The sequence below is a fragment of the Plectropomus leopardus genome, chromosome 22, assembly GCF_008729295.1.
Source record: "Plectropomus leopardus isolate mb chromosome 22, YSFRI_Pleo_2.0, whole genome shotgun sequence".
Lineage (NCBI taxonomy): Eukaryota > Metazoa > Chordata > Actinopteri > Perciformes > Serranidae > Plectropomus > Plectropomus leopardus.
In genome coordinates, this window is record NC_056484.1 from 15,262,208 (window position 1) to 15,283,477 (window position 21,270).

General features: G+C 39.1%; 1 protein-coding gene across 5 annotated transcripts in view; it reads left to right on the forward strand.

The window, feature by feature from the left end:
- Window positions 1-21,270, forward strand: part of gramd4a (GRAM domain containing 4a) — a 58,259-nt gene that overhangs the window by 26,540 nt on the left and 10,449 nt on the right. For 3 of the 5 annotated variants that reach the window (XM_042511133.1, XM_042511136.1, XM_042511138.1), the window contains 10 exons: window positions 11,493-11,613; window positions 14,505-14,566; window positions 16,404-16,542; window positions 17,015-17,040; window positions 17,656-17,747; window positions 18,909-19,000; window positions 19,633-19,681; window positions 19,798-19,869; window positions 19,976-20,019; window positions 20,164-20,273. In XM_042511133.1, the coding sequence (XP_042367067.1) occupies window positions 11,493-11,613; window positions 14,505-14,566; window positions 16,404-16,542; window positions 17,015-17,040; window positions 17,656-17,747; window positions 18,909-19,000; window positions 19,633-19,681; window positions 19,798-19,869; window positions 19,976-20,019; window positions 20,164-20,273 (807 nt within the window). The remainder of the gene's footprint in view (window positions 1-11,492; window positions 11,614-14,504; window positions 14,567-16,403; window positions 16,543-17,014; window positions 17,041-17,655; window positions 17,748-18,908; window positions 19,001-19,632; window positions 19,682-19,797; window positions 19,870-19,975; window positions 20,020-20,163; window positions 20,274-21,270) is intronic. The other 2 variants (XM_042511135.1, XM_042511137.1) reach the window with 1 other exon arrangement.

Sequence of the window (21,270 nt, forward strand, 5' to 3'; positions counted from 1 at the left end):
TGTGGCTGTCATGTTTAGGTGATGGTCTTACTTGTATATGGTAATTACATGTCAGCTATGGGGTGTGATATGAGTGTGCAACTCTGCAGTGAAGAATGGTCGGGAGCCGTTGTGATATCAAATGCTGTATTTCTTCTGTGCAAAAGAACACAAAAAATAGCCTTTTTTAAAGTCTTTATACTAGAACCTGAGAGCATGCAGACACTTTGTACTTACTTATGCTTCGAAAAAGCACATGCTTTATTGTGTCTGCACTGGCACTAGCCACCCCTGTTCCTGTTCTTTTCTACACACATGCAGGAGAGCCTTACTTCCCATAACAAATGCCGGCAGACTATGTCACATAAAAATGTAGCTTGTGTCATAAGGGAAGGCTTGGCTGGTAACATTAGTAATGGAAAATGAGGACAGTGCAGGTTTTCCTTTTGTATCAATTAGCAACAAAGTTATAGCATGATGTGTTACAGTTAATTTGCCTTACTTGACATTGCATGTCTCGCAATGCGACTATTGCACGTGTGCACATTGCTGTGTCTATGCTAAACGATATATGTCATGCAGCCATAATACCTCTCCTTTTACCATCTCCTAGTGCTGTACTGTTTTTTAGCAATACTGGATTAAAATTGGATTAAAAACATGACTGGGGTTAATTATCTGTCAAGATTTTAATTCAATGGATTATCAACAAAATATATTTCTGTCAGATTAATGAATACAGTGTTTGTTAAGTATTTGGTAAGTAAAGCATATAATGATATAGAGCGATATTGTGTAAAATGACATATACCTTGATAAAAAAATGTTTTGTCTTTTTTTTTATCCACCCTAAATGTTTCAAGAGCTAAATCGCTTTTCCTTATAAAGCACCTTTAATAATATATTTTGAAAGTTCAAAAAGTTAGACAGCCAGTTACGCTGACTGACAAATTTTAATTTTAATCAAGTTGTCAGTAATCAGATGATTAGCTAGTCAACCATTTCATCATTACAGTCAAACTGGCTGCTTCATCTTCTGTTCTGCAAAGTACTGTAAGGTCGATAATTTATAACAGCAACCACAGAAGCCACAGACACAATGGAGATGTAAATTATGCAAGGGTTTTAGCATAAAACTGCACTCTGTATGCACTCCCAGAGTGTCTAAAATAACCAATGTGGGAATACTGTATATGGAAATGTAATTCTGTATGAATTTTTGTGCTCTCTCGCATACCACACACCAAGATTTACGATAAGCACTCTGAGAACACTGTTTCCTTGAGTGATAACCCTGTGATGGTTCTATGATTATTATAGTAATGGATGTAAAAACATAGAGATATATCAACTACAATGTGTCTCAAGGGTGACAGAGCTGAGCTGAACTGACCCTCCTACTGGTAATAAAATGGCAAAGAGTTGTGCCGGTGGAAATCACCTTGTGAGCAGGCCTAATGTGCACAGCTTTTATCGCTCCCTTTCTCTGTCTCTCCTTAGCTCTCTCTTATTTTTAATCCCTTTCACACATACCTAGAAACTGTCCTTCTTTGCCCTTGTGTCCTCGCTTAGCTTTTCTTTTTTTTGCCTTCTTTTTATCCTTGTCTTGTTGATATCTCTAGCTTTTTCTGTCTGTTTTACATTACAAAAGCACCGTTTTTTAGTCTGAGCTCATAGAATATGCCAGCAAAAAGAACCCCACTAACACATGTAGCTGTAGAGTACAAACAGATAATCGCATAGATGCACTGGACATTTTTTTCTGGGTTTCTGGGTTTTACTGCTACTAGTTCCATAACATTTGAGAGAACTAGATGTGTGTGAGGGTGCGTTTATGTGTGTGTGTGAGGCTATCCTGTTTGAGGTCGTGTACTGAAGGTCACTGCAGGGGAACGGGCCTGGCTTTGTGCTCTACAGTGACTTGCTGATCAATACAGTGTCCTAGCTGCTGCCCTACTTCACACTGGGCAGAGGGGCACACACATAAAGGCCACACACAAACATGCACAATGCAGTAGCAGCACAAGTGACAGCTAATGGAAACGGAGATGAATTGCAATAGGTCTGTAATGCAATGTTCTTCACAATAACATCTGGTACTCACCCGTACTGGGAAACCACCCGGAATAACAAGTATGTCCCAGTGGCGTATATCAAAGACATTGGGAAGTCTCTTATTACCCACTGACATATCTTTAAAAGGGTATTAAAAATCCAGAGATACATTGTCAATTAAAAAAAATAAAAAAAAAACATAGTCTCCACCCACATGTATTTTCACTCTATTCCCTTATTGACCTCTACTCAAAACGGTGTGGGTGAGTGCAGACTAATTAATTGACTATTCTGTCACTTCTCTGTCAGTTTTGTAGTTGTTAAAGCAGGACAAGACAGGCCTCCATCATTGTTATCAGTTCACTGTGTTTGGAAATGTCACATAATTCCCTGCACAGCTCATTTCACATTTTGTCTTGTCATAGCAGGAAAAAAACAAACAGGTGTCACTGAAAAAATTAACTATGGCTCAGCTTTCTTCAACTGCCAGTAAGTCAAGACAGTGAGCCAGCATACCGGCCTCCTGAAACCTAAACCTTTTCTTACTTTGGCATTTTCAGAACACACAGCTTTTGTTATTACAAAAAGAGTAAAGTACTGAAATAAAAAGTTCCACTGGGTACTGGTACTAAATTTCAGGAATTGGCACCGGCGCAGGTTTTGTTTCAAATGTGGGCAATACCCAACTCTATTTTCACACCAAACTGTAGCAGCCCACAAAAAATCTTGATATAATGTAGCATTGAATTTTTTATCTGCAATAAGATAAATATCAAACCACAAAGTAGTCTAGACATTGCACTTTTTGAGTCCTTAAATCAATGAGATGAGGATCACAGTGCAGTTTAGTCCTGTATATTGTCTTTGAAGAAAAAAACAGAACAAACAAACTCGTTGAAAGCGTCTCAAGATACTCATTTGGAAAAGTAAAGTACATAAAGAATGGATTCTAGTTAATGGGCATATTGTGTGCCTTCAGTATCTGGAGAAAAGGGTACACAGCAGAAAAATGTCATTAATTGAAAAGTCTTTATTTCATATTCTTGCAGAGAATTATGCAAGTGATTGAGTATTCTGCTGCACCGTGCCTCATCACTGATGACTTGTACACTGATGATGATTCATTCTCCGTCTGAGACAGCTACAGGACGTGCTGCATGATAGTGAATAAATCTTGCTCAGTGATGAGACAGTCTTTCCTGTCATAGGTGAGCTCAGTACAGCAGGAAATTAAGCCTTTGAGGCTGAATGGGTCTTGACAGGTCAGAAGCAGAGGTTTTTGTAATCGGGATGTTTGAGTTTGTGAAGAATGTCACGTTTGCCCAGAGCTGGTGCAGATATCTCATTTTACATTTCTGTCACTGTACCCTTGTCTTTGTCCTAGTTCTTACTTTTTAATCTTGTTGTACCCTCATGAGTTTAGCATGTGTGGGAATGCAGTAAGTGGCCACGTGTGTAAAGGGAGGACATTCTCAGTCTTTTGATAAGGCAGCATGTCCATCACATACTGTATGTGTTCTGTTGGGGTGTGTTTGAGTAAGACATTTAATCTGTATATGTGTATCTGACTGGATAAAAGCAGCAGTGTAATGACTGAAAATTTTCATGGCTTCTAAAACTTTCTCGCAAGTTTTTACAGTGAGTGTTTATCTATAAAAGTGTCTTTTTTTGTCTTGCGGTAACGTTTTGTTCCCAATAACAAGAGTCTTTACCAGATATCTATGATGTAATGGAATCTATTATCTCATTACAAGCAGATGGCATCCTCCTTGCTAACACGACATTGGATTATGGAACATTGTTTATCTAGATCATTTATTGTGTGTTCTCCCCCACATAAATATTTGAGCATGCACACAAACACACATAGTAACAATGCCTTTGCAGTCACACTACTCCCTGTGCATTTCCTGGCTCTGTGCCATGTGACCAAGAGATGAGCAGAAACAGTATAACACAAGAAAGAAAGAGTCTTGTTGTTTTGATGTTACAGGGAGGACTGTGAAGTTTGAGACTGAGCCATGAAGTCAAAATGTTATGGAGGGGAAAGAGGTGAACAAGTGATGTGGGTGAAATCTAGGTCACCTAAAGATATCAGGGCCAGAGAAGAAGGAGGCCACGGAGAGGAAAGACACAACAAGACAAAATACAGTACTTAGTCTTTGTTCATTTTAACTCCAACCTGAATCATAGAATAAAAACTGTGAAAAAAACCCTAAAATGTTATGGTTCAAATAAAAAAAATGAACTCTCTGGATTTTAATTAGCAATATCCAGGCTTAATATTTTGCTAATTTTACACTGTAATTCACTTTAATTTAATTTAAATTGGCTTTATATTTCAGAAACATGGGAAGAAGGCAATGAGTGATTCAAGAGGAAGTGATTCCAAAACTAGCAAGAAATTGGTAAAAAAAGAAAAAAAAAAAAGACAAGAAAATTACCTCAAAATTAGTTTAAAGTTAGTTTAAGTTTAAAAAATAAAATCAGGGGACACCCAGTAGCTCAGTCGGTAGAGCGGGCGACCCTGGTACAGAGGCTAAGTCCTCGCTGCAGCGGCCGCAGGTTTGATTCTGGGCTCAGTCCTTTGCTGTATCCCCATCCTCATTCTCTCCCCCTTTCACGCTTAAGCTGTCCTATAAAATGAAGGCAAAAAAAAATCCCCCAAATTAATCTTAAAAAAATAGAAAAATAAAAAAAACTCAAATCAAATCAAAAGGTAACAGGTATCAGAAGGTAACCTAAAAACTGTTTTTAAAGTACAATAACTTCATAAAAAATATTTAAAATAGTTCATTATGATGATACTTAATACAGTTCGATGGAAAAAAAGCTTTTTAAAAAACATTTTTCTTAGTCTACTAATTTCTTGCAATTTGCGAGACATGTCTTGCCAAGTTGCTCATTGCCTCTTTCCCTATGTTTATGAAAGAAATCAACAAATTTGCTCAGGGTTCAAAGGTTTAAATACTCGTGAAAGGCATGTGAGCACAAGAAAAATGATCTAGATTTCAAAGGGTTAAAACACTTGAAGAAAACCCAAATTTTGTGAACTTGACACCTGAAGAAAAAGAGCAGTATCAACATTTCATTGTGACCAGCTGTCTGCAGAGATATACAACAGGTTTAATTTCTTGAGCAAAAGTAAACCTTGGTTTGTCACATTTAACAACATGATGTTATCTGTATTATTCTTTCCACTGTCTTCTCTTTTTCACGGTCAGTTTCTTAAATAGTGTGCTAACATCTGCAGATCGGCTGGAGGCCACAAAGCTCAACCTTCCTTTCTGCTCAAGTCAACTAGGGTTGTGGCAAACACCGTAGAGAATGGGAACAATGAAAGGCCAATGTGAGGCAGCCGATTCTCCCCCTCTCTCTCTCAGTCTCTCTCTCTGAACCCCCCCTCATGCCCCCACTCTTCTTTCATGAAAGGAGCCATTGTCTCTGGCCTGGATTGAACAACTCACGCAGTACTTTTCCTTTGAGGTCTTAAAAACTTTGCCTGCTTAGATGAAAAGCGATTCGCCTCACTTGCGTATTTACTGTACTCATGAACACTCGCACTCACACAACCTACATGCTCCTGCACACATATATGAACATGCACAGACCAAAACACAACAAATACATAACACATGACCACACGTATGTATGAACCTGCTCAAATAAACCTATACTGACAGATGAACATGCATAATGTGTGTGCGCCTGACAGCTCAGTGTGCTCCGAAATCTCAGATTCCAGGCCCTCTTAGTCTGCTGGCCACCCAGCAAAGCCCCACCTCTCTCTACCTCAGCTGCCCTCCTTCTTTTTTTACAGAGTGCCGAACTCACTCAGACCGGCTCTGATCACTGACCATCACTCTGGCCTTTGGAAGCAGTCTCTTGTGTTGCTAGTGACCGATTATCAGTGAGGAACTTGTCCACGGCCTCTGCTTTGTCTCTGGATGAGACATGAACATGGAGCATATACTTAAGTGTCCAGGTTTGATGGGTTCTGAAGAGGTTCGAGGTCATTAGGTAGCAGAGGGTGCTAAACAACCGCACCCGGAGAACCTGTAGCCATGGCTCAATTTCAAGAAAGACCCAAGGCGGCCACTCTGCCGTCCCGTTCCTGCACGAGCGTCCCAGGGACCGGCCGAATGCAGAGAAGGATGGCTTTGTGCAAGCTGGACGACTACACCTTTGACAGCTTTGAGCTGCTTTATAGTGGAGCTGTCGATAAGATCAAAAGCCACAAAAGTAACCTCAACCTCAGTAAGTTTGTCAGCTTCAAAATCAGGAATTTGTGGATACTTTGAGCCTAACTTGAATAACAAATTGTGACTGAAGCTTCTGTACAATATCCAGTCTTGTTTGGCAACCACACTGCACTGTTTACCACAGAGGTGTTACGGTGAACTTCTGTTTCACTTGATCAGCCTCAATGAGAAACAAAAATTATATATACCAGAGTATTTGATAGCTCTATCTTAACTGTAATATCAGTCCAGTTATGTCACAGGGTTTCTTAGAGGACATTGAATTCATTAACATAGAAATAAGGCCTGACTGGTATCAGAATGTCTTCAATTAATCTTTTAAATGTCTAGACTAAGACATGGGAAGTAGGATTTTATGAATCTTTTTTTCTCTGATGTAGCATTGTAAAAACATTAAAAAAAACCGCAACAACAAATACCAGCAACACTAACTGTTAGCTAGTTAACATTTAGACAGAATTGTGCCTAACCCAAAGCAGTTTGTGTTGGTTCATTATTTATTTTCCTTTTGGTTAGTGAAAAATTGGTCTTAAATTTCATTCCACGTAGCATTAAAAAAAGTGTAAAATCTAACTTGCCTTAACCTGTAGGAACCCAATATGTCAGTTCATTAACCTCAGGATTTCAGTCATGTTTTGTCTCCATTTGCTTGATAACCTCTAGCCTACTGACATCAAAATTTGTCAACTTAAATGTTCTGCTTCAGCACATTCAGCCAAGCCAATCTCAGCAAGTTGTTAACCCAAACTCATCTCTGACCAACTGAAAATAGGAACTCTACCACAATGGTGAATCATAACCATAGAAACTGCAGTCCCCTCATCTGAATGTTGAAATCAGTGCAAAGTGACTTGAGAAGTTTGTTTCTAGAAAACATGACTGAAAACATACAGTGTTGTAAAACTTAAATCTTAATTTTAGCTAATGTTACTTCCTCTGTTCTGTGTCATGGGTTTGTTTCTGAAAAAGGGTTGTGTCATGTAATGATTATAAAGGAAGTCTCTCATGTGACACTTGGTGCCATATTGGTTGCTGCATGCTCATGCCACCTCAGGTGCACCTCCTTTTCAGAACATCTAATTTTTTCTTTGTGTCCAAAAACAAGCAAAGATAAGGGCAACATATATTCTGTTATCAGTTTTAAATGTTTAAACTATATCTAAAAGCTCCCGTTTTAGAATATTGTACTCAATTTAAACCTCAGAAGATTGTCTTCATTACCATTACAATACAGAACTTTGTCTTCTGACTTTTAACCTTGTATGAGCCTGAATTTAGCCTATTTAGAAAATCAAAGCAATAGCTCCCCTTGGCTTCAATTGCCTCCCCGCATCGCAATTAAGTGCCCTCAACATCAGTGGTATTTTCTGCTGCTTTCCAACCTTCATTAGCAGATAATGTGTGTATCTGTTATTGAATGTATGTTTTTAGCATGGCAGAGAAGGTCAGCACTATTAAACGTACTCCTGGCATGGCATTTAGCTAATCGCATGTCAGCGTTACTGATAAATGTTCTAGTTACTTGTCTTCATAATGGCCAGAAAGACCCTGTAATATGGTAACCCAGGAAGATGATTTATATATAGATGACGGCAATCCAATTTTAGAAGCAGAACGGGCGTGTTGACAGAATTATTAATATGCTATCTGATGTAGGGGGCCTCTGTGGAACAGAAAAATGGTTGTACTCTATCTTTCTGTGTCTGACATACAAAGCATATGCTGCCATGCTGTGCTGTATCACACGCTTGGGGATCCATATATAACACAGTAGTATGGACTCTTGGAATGAGGCGTCTCCGTTTCTGGTGTTGTCTGTGTGGAAGGAAGGAAACTATGGGGAGGAAAAGGGTGGAGAAAGGATAAAGGAGTTGCAGAAATACTTATACATAGAAATAATAGCACAAGGTGATGGGAAGAACGAATATACAGGCGTAGAAGATTGGGAACGGAAGGGAGTGACAGGTTAATAGGTTAAGAGTGTAAGCAGTGAGCAGGATCAGGGGCTTTAAGGCATGGACAACTGCAAATGAGTGACAGTGTCATATGAGTGTATTTCATCTGGTGTTTGCTCTTTAGAGCAGCAATATGAATGGTTTTATAATATTTATAAAAATGCAATTACATTCATTTTAATTACTATATGGGACTATAACAGAACAAAATGCTGCACCCCCTTTAGTTTGAAGCCTCATTCACACCGAAATTACATCATGCTGTGTATGGTTTACCAACAGAATGCAGCATAAATTTAAGCTGTCATTCTTAAATTACAAGCAATTATCTATTGCTGCATTATGGGAACACCAACATTTATAATGGACCACTGCAACTTAAATGAGCTCATATAATCTTTGAAACTGCTGTGTGACTCAACCAAAGACTGAGGTCAGTCTAGGCGGGTAAATGCACCTGTGTCTGTTTCACTCTGTGCCCCCTCTCCGAATTCGGAGGTTTTCGCACGTCCGCGAACAGAGGGCGGGCAGCGTTCTCCATGAGTTCTTTCTTTCTTCAGCAGCAGTTTGTGACTGGTTGGGAGGATCAGATTGATGGATGAGAGGAATAGCTGCTGTAAGTGAATGCAAACTTTAGCAGTTTTAGCAGATTTATTAGAATTAATGGTAAAGTTTTACTTACAATGCCTAACGTTCTTCTGCTCCAGCAAGGGCGCTCCAATAGGGTGGCGCTATAAATAACTGAATGTAAATATATTTTATAGCGCTCCTAATGAATGGTCCAGGCCCAAAAATAGAAAATCCATTTGTGGCATAAGATGTGCTACGTGTGATGGGTTGCCACAAATAAATGAATTTGTGGGAAACCCTGGAAGAATCTTAAAGCTGCTCCAGTCAATGTTTTTATATTAACAATGGACAAAATGATGAATGTAATGTGAAAGTGTGAAGTGTCAGACCCACAGAGACTTTTCACATGACTTTGCAGTTTACTTCATCTTCAACAAACGTTTTAGCGTCTCCAAGATCATTGTTTTGGTTCAACGGCCCGCAACTGCCAGCAACCATTTTGGTTCAGTTGTATAGTGTTGGCATGATACTGGAATTTCTAACATACCTTAAAAAATATTGATATGCAATACCATTTTCAATACCAAAGATGTAACTGACATTGAGGGCATACAGCAATTAATGGCGACAGAGAAAAGCAGAATGAGTGTACTGAATATTAACAATAAGAGTCAGAGTCAGAAATTTCCCTCAGGAGTAGGTTAAGTAGGTAGTGTTTACAGCTTAATGTGCTTGCCAAAATGTATCTCTGAGAGTATCACTGACATACAGTGTTCCTGTCACTCTTCACTCTTATATATATCCAGTAGTAAGTCTGTTTTAGCCTCTTTGTTTGACAGAAAGGCCAAATTGTTAAGTAACTTTGTCTGTCAAGTGAGATTTTCAGGTGCCACTGCTTTTGCTCTTAAGGGTTACATTCAGTTTCACTGCTCTAGTTCTGCCTACACCACCCAGGGTGCATCACTGCCGCTGTTTGTCATTTGTCTAATAGGTTTACAGTTGCCCGTGGATCTCCTGGCACAGGGCAACCTAACTGGTGCGAAGCTGCTTAGCAACCTTTGGCCGGCCTCTTTCTCACTCTTACGTACTCACTCTCTCTGTCTTGTTTACATACATAAACACTGTCCCATAAACACATTCTCATGTTAGCAAATCCTTAGAGAGGCAACACTGACCCGGTGGAGGTGTAAAGAGGAGTCATATTACATAGATGAAGTAAGAGAAGAAAGAGGCATGCTTTATGTTTTTGGATTTCCTCTTCAAGCTTTCACAATGAAAACCAAAATGTGATTCACTGCTCTTACTGAACCAGAAACGCAACAGAAGATAATACTTAGTAAGTGGATTACTGTATGGGGAATCTGGAGATCATGTACATGTTAGGTCAGTAAGAGCGCACAGTGTTGCTGCTCACGCTTTAGCTGCAGGAGGTGCTTCCAATGAATGTTTTATTACTGTTAATGGGAAGAGATAAAGCACGAGTGAGATATGAGATTAGGTGATGAGAAAGAGAAACTGGCAGCTGAACTCTTGTAATATGAATCCTCTACTGTCTCTGTGATGAAATGATCTCAGGAAGAAGACAGGGTCAGGTGATATACGTTGTGTAACCCTGCTTTTATTGCTTTGCTCACTGTCTGTTTGTACCTTTTGAATAATGAGGGTGCTACTGATTCAGGTGATACTTCTTATGTTTTAGGTTGGAGAGATATTGATTTTAGTTGCTCAGTGGCGCCACTTGTACTTCTCTTATCAATACCATAAATTGTTTTTATGCTGCACAATGCAACAACAGAGTGATGGAGCTCAAGGCCAGCTTTGCTGGCAATAACAAAAAGTTTGCTTTTCTATATTTGTGGAAGGATTCCATCTGTGCTTCTTCCTGTTCTTGTTTTGTATGGCCTTCTGTAAGGGTACATAATTGTATGAATGTATTCATTTATATGCCTCTGCACGTGTACACACTTTTATTGTCTCCTCTCCTCCAATATTCATGTGTCCCTTTAGTCAGGGACAATAGACTCAGAGGAAACACTGCTGATGTTGCACCCCAGGCTTAGAAAGCCCTGATACCTGAAACCACTTAATGCTCGGAGCTGATTGACAAGGAGAAAGAGTGGTGTGGACGTGAAGGTGAAGGAGATAGATGGAGGCAGAGATAAAAATGAGAGATGAGTGGAGGCATTTCTTAAAAAAAAAAAAAAAAAAAAAAAAACAAAAAAACTTTCCAGTTGTATCACTTTAAGGTCCAGTATGTATGATTTAGGGGGGTATATTGGCAGAAACAGAGTATAATATAATATGGATATTTTCTTTAGTGTTTAATAATGTAAAAAATAAGAATGATTGTGTTTAAGGTATCTTAGAATGAGCTATTTATATCTATATTGTCCACCTCCATATTACACACTTCACCATTAAAATTTGATTCCACTTTAATAACATTTTTTTCCATGATTAAATTATATTGTTTTATAGATTAGATTGTCTATAAATTGTGTATTTAAAATGCTGGATGAAGTGTACCACATAATGTTGGAATTATGCTCTTCTCATGCTCATCAGATGCCTTTTTCATGACCCTGAATGTTTGAGTGGAGCTCTCTGAGTTGCCTTGTTTTTATATGAAAGAACTGATACTGATCTCCAGCATTTGTGCTGTGTTTTCCAGAGGAGGAGCTGAGGAAGCTGCGGGAAGAGACCAATGTGGACTCTCTGCGGCAGGAGCTGGAGAGAGAACGGAGCAAGCGGATAGACCTGGAGCAGAAAATGAATGAGGTGCTCAAGACCCGGTAAGACATTAAAGACAGTAAACACAGTCAAGTGCATGACGTGGGCGACGGGATGAGGACGGGGAAGTAATACTAAGGGAACGACAGGAAATGGTGACACTGCACTTTATAACATTTCAACTCAGCAGAGTTTATCATAGGTCAAGTCCGACGGTGTGTGTCTGTGTGTGTGTCAGTCCCAGTGCTCCCCAAGGTTTCATTTATAAATAGAGGCCTCAGCAGCTTGGTAGGCGGGGAATTCCATAAGGAGGTGTGTGTGATCAGGTGAGTGTGTTTTGATGCAGATGGAAAGGGAGTAAAAAACAGAAACAAGTCATGTGCAGGTTCGCGTCGCCAAGTGTCCGCTGTGACACAGTAGCTATGCTGGTGTCAGGATAAGCCTGCGTCTCTTGGCACCGAGCGAGGCACCCTTAAACCCTGGGTGTGTATGTACGGCTCTGCGTGTGTGTGTGTGATCAGATGATGTTCCTGCGCCTGCCAATGGGAAATTCCACTGGTGCTCTCCAAGTGATTATCAGCGCAGAAACACGACCTCAGGAATGCCAGACAGTTCAGGATCTTGTGAGAGGTAAACTAATGCACCATGACTTAGGAGTTTTCCCCGGTTAATCCTTTGTCAGTAGTATCCAGCTGGTAAAAGTAGTTACTCTTTATCTGTGGCTGTTATCCAAGTGCCCTTGAGCTAGGCAGTAGAGCTTTGTGGTCAAAATTAAAACACCCTGGTTTCACTGATGTTTCCAGGTGTAAATAAACAGTGAAAGCTTCTGAGTGGTCTTGTCTCTAAAATATCTGTGCAGTGCAACTTTTCAGATACAGAGAAGTGACAATTTTAATTTTATCTGACATTTTATATAGAAAACGAGTCTCTGATGAAATAATTGACCAAATAATCCATTAAATCATAACTCCTGTCAGTCAGACAAGCACTTTATAAATGACAGTTTTAACAGTTTTTAAAATTGCCACTAAGGCAGGCTTTACGAGAAATTCGCTGACTACGAATGCTTTATTTTACAGGTCAACAATTTCAGAATAATTTATTTGTACTTTCCAGGAAAACAATTGGAATTTATTATAAGGGTTGGGTATCTGTGCTGGATACCTTGGGGGCCAGATCAGATAATGTGAATATAACCTGGAGGCAGCTGCTTCTTGTGTCTTACACATTATTGAAAAAAAAAAAAACACTTACAAATAAGACAGATGCAGCTTTTTCATTTTTCAGTGAGAAAGATTTCAATTTTCCACTGCTCCTGAGAGCAGCAGCTCTTGCTTTCTACTTTATGCTTCGTTGCTGTGGCTATGTCTGCTACTAGCAGGAGATATCTGCTGTTAGGTAACGCTTCGTTTGCTTGTCTGTTTATAAAAACACATTGGAATCATCTGCCTAGTTCCACTTAGTCCATATGTACAAACTGTATGATAGCCCCCTGCCATTGTGAGGTGAGTGGAAAAAATGCAAAGTTTTCTTGCTTGATTAATAAGCATTGCTTGGTGGGTCGGATGTATTACATTTTTAACAACAAACAGCATGCCATTTAACATCAGGCCAGACTTGGGACATGCCAGCCTTTAAGGTATCGGCCAAAATAACCGAGCACCATGTAGTATCAAAATTTCTTCAGTTAAACAATACCTGGACACCTGCATCTTTTTTTTTTTGGTCCTCCAGATCAAGAAAAAATGATTTATATTGTTTTGCATGTAGCCAATCACATCAAGCGTTGTGTGATAGACCCACTCCTGCACAGGCTAAAACCCATAAAGTCTGTGGTGTGGTGACATTGAGCACGGTGTAAAGTACTTGTTTTATTTGAATTATGTTTGTATTTGACAGAGATATTACAGTTATTTATTAAATATATAAGAAATTTGAACACTTGCAAAATGTATTCATGTTGAAGTTATTTGGATGATGAGAAGTCGTAGCATTTTACACAACTGAATGTTTCCATTCATATGATGTATATTGAATGTAGAATTTAAAAAAAGTAACAGATCAAGTACTCTGTAAGTGTCAGTATCACTTTAAGGGCATTGGAGTTTTAATTTTTTAAACAATACCCAGCCCTCATAATGTAATGTAATGTGGTACCAGTTATAGGAGGAATGGACTGTTTTCATTAAAAAACGGAATATAATATTCAGAACTGAATAGTAGCGTAACCCAGAGTGTGCCCTGGTTCAGATGGTGCTTTTCCTTTAAAGAAACTTCTGTATTCCCCGTAAATAGTACCACATTGCGAAGGAAACTGTTGAAGAAATTACTAACCCATTAAAATGAAACATTGCCAACTTATTTCTAAAAGCTCCAACCTTCAGGGACAAATAATTGCTTTGTTTTGTAGAATATTAACAGAGCATTTATTTTTTGGCGAAGAATTTCTTGGATATTAGCATGAAATATGACTAGCATTAAAACATTGGAGATAAAAGGGCAACAAACTCACCAAAGCCAATAAACTATTGTAATTCTGTTTCACACTTTGAGATGATAGAATTACCTTGAATCAAATCAAAGAGAAGTGTAAAACTAATGTGTGAGGTCATAAGTGTATGCTTTCTCAGTGTCGGCTCTTTTGTGCCACTCTTTGTTTTTGATTGTCCGAATGTGTTTTTTTTTGGCACCTGGTATAAGACTGCAGCAGTGAGATTATTGACTTCACAAGGACAAATTGAGACAGCAATTGTCCCTCTCATTCTCTCTCTAACCCCAGATGTGTTTATATCACTCCTCTGACAACATTTTACTTATCCAATGTAGCAACTCGCCACATGTTAAACCATAAACTGCCTGAGACATGCCTGCAGTGGGACTGCAGCTGAGACAATAGAGAAGCGACACTAACACTTGACAAATCTTTCCTCCTCTCTCCCTCCCTCCCCCTCAGGCTTGAGGACTCTCCACCACAGCCTCCCCGGAAACAGCAGTCGCCCTCAAACAATGGAACAGGTAAGATCCCGAAGGAAGAGCGGGAGCATGAGAGTGAGAGAGAGCGAGAGAGAGAGCGAGGAGTCCAGGAGGACTGACAGGAAATGAGGGAAGTAAGACTTTGACGTCTTCCGAGTGTGGGAGTAAATCATGAGAACTGTTTGTGTGTGTGTGCGTGTGTGTGTGTGTGTGTGTGTGTGTGTGTGCCTGCATGCAGGGGAGTTGGGGATGTAGGATTTGTGTGGTGGAGTGCTCGACAGAAACACAACAGTTTTAAACAGACTCAGAAGTGTTTGCGCATTATTGCAGGACACACAGCAGTGTGGAGTGTGTGCGCAGCAACAGAAATACACACTTACAGGGGGATTCCTGGTGTGCAATTAGTTGTATCAAGAGAGCGAGCAACAACTACATTAATGCACCACACACTTTTCTACTCGGGAGGTTAATTGATGTCATTACTACAGATCTGTGCTGCGGACGTCAGTGCCATAAGGGTGTGTGTTTAAATTATGTCAGTGAGGGAAAACGGGAGCTCATTAATTCAGAATTAGTCAGATGGTATTTCTGAAAAGTGTGTGTTTTGGTTGTGTATTTATGGGCTGAATAACAACTATAACAGTATAAGTCATAGTTTGACTTCCATCAACCTAATGACGCGCGCTTGTGTGCGTGCGTGGGTGCGTGCGTGCATGTTTCAGAGAGGGAAAGGGAGGGAGAGACAGAGTGGCTAATTTTGGAAAATGGGTTATGATTGTAGATCACTTCATCTAGGGCAGACATGCCAGTGCTCTAACTAGTGTTAGAGGTGTGTGTGTGTCAATGTTTTTTTCGGGATGGATTAAGAGAGTGTGTGTTTTTGGGTTTGTGTGTGTGTGTGTGTGTGTGTGTGTGTGTGTGTATAAAAGGACAGAGCAAGAGTGAGTATAATCTGTTAGGTAAAGAAGAGAGGATGAACAGTAATTTGGGCTGATGGGACTGTGATAACTGTGTTAACTACAAATTAAAATGGCTTCATACAATACCAAATTACTTATGTTCATAATAAATCTCCAGCAGAAAAGAGAGATTTCATTTTGACCTAACTAACTCACCTATTTTAAACAATGTGTATTTATCCGCTGAGTGGCACAGAGTACACTCACATAATCACTCACTGTTACCGGCGGTAGCTGCTAATTACTGCCACACTCAATTAGTGTATACTAAGCAGTTACACCAGAGCAGCTAAAGGTAGTGTTCTTTGCTCAGGGGCACTTCTTAATTGACTATTTTGCCACCCCTTAGGTGGTAACAGACCACAAGTCATTGCATCACCCCAATCCTGGCCTCTTTCAAATGGCTCAAATCGGCCCACCATAGTCATTATTATTAATGGGAAACACTGTATATGCATATACACATTTTTGAAATTTCATCTTTCTTTTTTCTTGTCATCACATGTTTAATCCACATTGTGTTAAGCTGTTATTTTCTCAAGTTTTCATCTTTATTTATTTATGGATGGGAGCCTACTGGGTACCAGGTGACCCGTCAGGTGATCTGTCAGGTGACCTGGTGTAGTAGTATCTGAAAGTGTGTGTCTGCATTGCTAACTTGTCTAATAAAGAGCTTGTAGCTCAGAAGTGGTAATTATATGAAATATTCACAAGGGAAAATCTAGTGAGCAAACTATTTTTTAAATTCTTTAAACATAACCAGACACAATAATATGATTAATTAATGGCACGCCCCTCGCCTTTGCAAATAAAGCAATAGGTCAGAAGGTAGCAAATTAGCTAGTTAGAAATTGCTATAATTTGTTGAACTTACCAGATCTGATTGAAGCTTCTGTTATTCACATTCTTGTGTCTTCTAGCAGATAAACAGCAGAAGGAGGTGTGGAGTTCGCGGCTGCAGAAGTGGTTGTACGAGCGTTTCGGGGTTTACATCGAAGACTTTCGATTCCAGCCGGAGGAAAGCACCGTGGAGGCCGAGGAACCACTAAGTGCTAAAAGGTGGGTGAGAGCTGCCCTGGAATTGAACATGAAGTGCCTGTCTTCGGGTATTGATTCTTCAGTTGTTCAAGGAGATGTGGAGTCAGACAGCTTGACAGCAGCTGGGGAGCACTAAAGGTGGGAAACCAAACAACAGTTGTCTTAGTTTGTGTCACATCAGTCAGAATTTCTTTTACATTTATTGCTCATTTATATTATTGAATGAGCACTTTAGATAATAACAAAATGATATGTTGTTGTATGTAAATCTGACAGATGCTAATGCACTGCACTAAGAGAAGACAGAGGAAATGAAGCACTTTTCACATGTATTTTCTCTCTTCCCTCTTTCTCTCTTGCTTTATAAAGGCGAGTGACTCATGCCAGGCATATGAAGTGACCCCATCTCCTCTGCTTTATCTTTGTGTATGTGTGTGTTTATACATAAGCATCTGCGTGTTCTGACCCTCACTCTTTTGTGTTTTCTATCCAGGTTAACAGAAAATATGAGGCGACTCAGTGAGTAATCAAAACACACACACAAATGAATAGAAAAATATTATAGACGTACAGTTAAATTTTCTACTTTTCTGGCACTATAACATGCTGTAATGCTGAAATGTTGACCATCTGTGACTATGGACATACAGTAGTGGAGTTCCGTTACATGTAGCTTCTGTACATGATTTTGTATCAAATATTTAGATATTGAATTTAATTTGAATGCACTGAATGAATGAGTTTAAGAAATAAAAACACTAATAGTGTGATTTTTTTTTTTTACAAAAGTTTCCAGTAGCTTCAAACAGAACTGCATATTGCATTACTAGATGTAATCTGTGACCCCCTCTTTACAGTTGTAAGTTTGAGTTTTTCTGTCTATTAATGTAATTTGTATAAAAGCAGTAAAGACCGAAGCAATAAAACATAAAAAAATTACATAATTGGAATGAAACGAAATTACAATTTTAACAACCAAATCTGTCCATAAAAGGAGAAATACTTGATGTAAGATTTAAAGAATAATTATTGTATCAGTATTGATAGAAAGAAAATAGAGGAAAACAGGCACAGTGCCATCATGTATTTGTCCTAAACCACTCTGAATATATCCCTCTACTCTTCATCTTTCAGAGCGGGGAGCCAGACCCGTCACCAACTTCTTAAGGAACCTCTCCGCCTTATCGAATTGGCACTCCGTCTACACCTCAGCTATTGCCTTCATTGTGAGTGTGCATTTTTCTTATTCATAATTGCAACACGACTCTATTATGTTGAGCTTTGTCCTGTGTTGATTGAGTTCAGTGCTTTAATAGACTAAAAGTTAGATCTTTGAATTGACTGATGAATCCACTTAGTTGTACATGACAGTGAAATGAAATTAATGGCAAAGTAATTTCTGCTCTGCGTTGACAGATTGCAGTGGTTCTACCAGGGACGTCAGAGGTCTAATCAGATCTTCATTAATGTCCACAGTCAGTGATTACGCTAAATCATCTTCGACCCATTGATTGTGGCCGTACATGCAAAGGCCATCTCAGTATCTAGAGATGATCTTGCACTAGCGTTGAAATAGGGCTGGGCTATGTGGCCTATAAATAATATCTTGACATTTTTTGGCTATTCCGCAGTATACAATATATATCTTGATACACACGTAAAATTCTAAAATTAAAAATTCTAAAATAGTTGTCTTGAAAGTAGTCATCTTTCTCAGTGTGTGAGACAAGTACAACCATGTCACACAGCCACATAAATGTTAGTAGAGATAGTTTTGTACTTTAGTCAGCCATAAGGTGTGTTGATAAGCTCATGTTGCAGTATAATAATTACTGAAAGGCTGTATGTTGTGTTTACTAACACGGAAAAGAAATATAAATCCCTGTTTATGTGACGTAACTATGACCATCTTCTGTTACTCTGTTACTCTGTTACTAAAAGCTAGGTAGCCACTAGAATATATGGAATATAGAATATATATGCTAAATTGCCCAGCCCTATGTTGACAGGTGGCTTTAATAACATCTTCCACTAGCATTATATTTCCCAAAAAAATAAATGCTTTAATTCAGTGTCTTAAATCACTATTAAAGGGAATTTTTATATTTTCATCTGGTGGTAAAATGTGTCTTTCTCTCATGCATAAAGCCACACAGTTGACACGATTAGAGGTCTGACATAGGAAGCATGGTAACTGTTGGCGGTCAGATTCTAACAATTCAGCTTTATTATGGGCTGAAAATATTCAAGTGATGTTAGTCCTGCAAAGCATGGGATTTAATGCATATAAATATGAAATAAAGCTCTTTAATCTATGATCAATTCTGGTACAAGATCTATGAATCGAATGTTAAAGTGTCGTGTGCTCTATTTCTTTTTGCCTGCAGATCTACATGAATGCTGCTTGGCATGGCTGGGCCATTCCCATGTTACTCTTCCTGGCTATCCTGCGCTTGTCCTTAAATTACCTCATCGCCAGGTAACAAGTCAGTCAGATATCAGAGGGGCATTGATCACAATCACTGCTGCCAATGCATGTTTAAAAAGTATTTTCAGCTGTGACAAGCTTTACTGTGTGCTTTGTGAAATAAAACCCTATTAAACTTCACTACTGAGGCCACAGCTGTGCTATTGGTGAACAGATGCACACCACTGACCTCTTATGACTGTGTGAGCCACAAAAAACATGAATCTCCTGCAGCAAATGTGTGCTGATGATAATGGGCAGATTTTTAAAACAAGCAAACACACGGCTTTATTTCTGATCTTTATTATTACTGCCACACAGACAACAAATACATCACAGATAACGAGGTAAACTGCGCTTTGTGCTCGCAGCTGCAAAAAGCCACATATATATTAAGCTATAAACACATCAACAAAATGATTTAAAGTGGGTCATTTTGGTGATCAGTGTGAAATGAGGGCACATTAGTGTTTGTCAGACATCTGTCTGGACTTAGACTAACAAACTGGGACACCTGTTGGCCTTAAAAGTGATGATACAAATGTTGGAGATACACTGTAAAAGTTGAAGAGAAGTTTAGTGGTCTCATTTCATCCAAAGAAAACACCTCATAAAAATGTACATTCTTCCTCCTTTTTTTTCAGAGGTTGGAGGATCCAGTGGAGCATTGTGCCTGAGGTCTCTGAACCCATGGTGAGAAGGCTTCCCGCTTCCCGTTTGACCACGTCTTGTTTCTGTGTCAGGAGTAAAACATATGCATCAGTGAAGATAAAAATGCAGTCTTATTAGCTTCTCTTTGTTTTATGCAGGAGCCTCCAAAGGAAGACTTGACCGTATCTGAGAAGTTTCAGCTCGTACTTGATGTTGCACAAAAAGCACAGGTACATCACGGCTCGTGTCAATTCTTAAATCAGTGTTTACAAATCAGTAGACTGCATCAGTAGTCAAAAAGTACTGGTTCATACAGTGCTTAAACTCTCCTTACAGAACCTGTTTGGTAAAATGGCCGATGTTTTGGAGAAGATAAAGAAGTAAGCAAAGGAAATGTATTTAACTGAATGCAAGGATCAACTATAAAAAATAGTGTTAATTATACTTGGATAAAAACCTGACTTATATTTTATTTCCCCTCTTCCTTGCCCATCTGTGTGTGTTTCTGTTTATTAATTTATCAGCTTGTTCATGTGGGTGCAGCCGGAGAGCACCCGGAAACTTTACATCTGCCTGTGGGTAGCTTTCATCACCTCCTGCATCCTGCCATACAAACTAATGGGCTTCATGATGGGTGAGCGACGTGCATGCACACAGACAAAGCTTCTTTATCCTTCTGACATACTCTACATACTGTATTGGCCCTTGGAGAATGCAAATACTTATATTCAATCCAGTGCACACAAACAAATGCACTCATGCAGCACTTGTGTAACTGTTCTCCCTCTCCCTGTGAGCGGCAGCTGCAGGCTATTGGCATGCCTTTCTGATAATATTAGTAACTGCTATAACTTGTAAATAAAGTGTATTCTAATTGCTGAGGGCTCGTATATCCTTCGAAGATGCCTAGAGCAAAATTATTTGTTGGCACAGTGTTACTGTGTATTCAACCAGCTAAGTGTAGTTGTCACTGCGCCCAAATACAATCCTTTATAGTGTTAATAATAGTAACAATAGTTCCATTATCAAATTTGGCATGTACTTACTACCAGATTTAAGAGTGGACTTTGGTCTGTTTCATCTATTGGATGGATTTTCATAAAATGTTGTATGGATATTCTGATTGCCCAGAGGACAAATTCCTACTGACTTTAGTGATCCCATGACTTTTCCTTAAGCGGCACCATGAAGCTGACATTTGTGGTTCTGAGTAAACTGTCTCAACAACAGCTGTAAAGGATTTTTCCCTGTGGTGATTAAGGGTGGCTGGGCAGCACAATAAGTTGTATCACCGCCTTTTTTTTCCTTCAAATTACTTTATTTATTACATATTTCATGATTTTACTGCTTTGTAAATAAGCTTTATTGTTTGGCCTAATAGGGCACATTGTTACTTTTTAAATGATAAAGATGGCAGTTTTAAAACATGTTTAAAACTTGTTTATTGTTAAATGTAGAACACAGAAAGGCAATAATGTATATGAGGGGCACAACATTCTTTCAGCTGAGAGCTTTCAGCTTTAGTTGCATCTGATTGCTATGATAAAGAAAGTCAATGGAAGTAAAAATGTCGGCACAAGGTAGAGCACTCGCTTAGAATGAAGGGAAGGCAGAAGCACATAGGGAAAGAG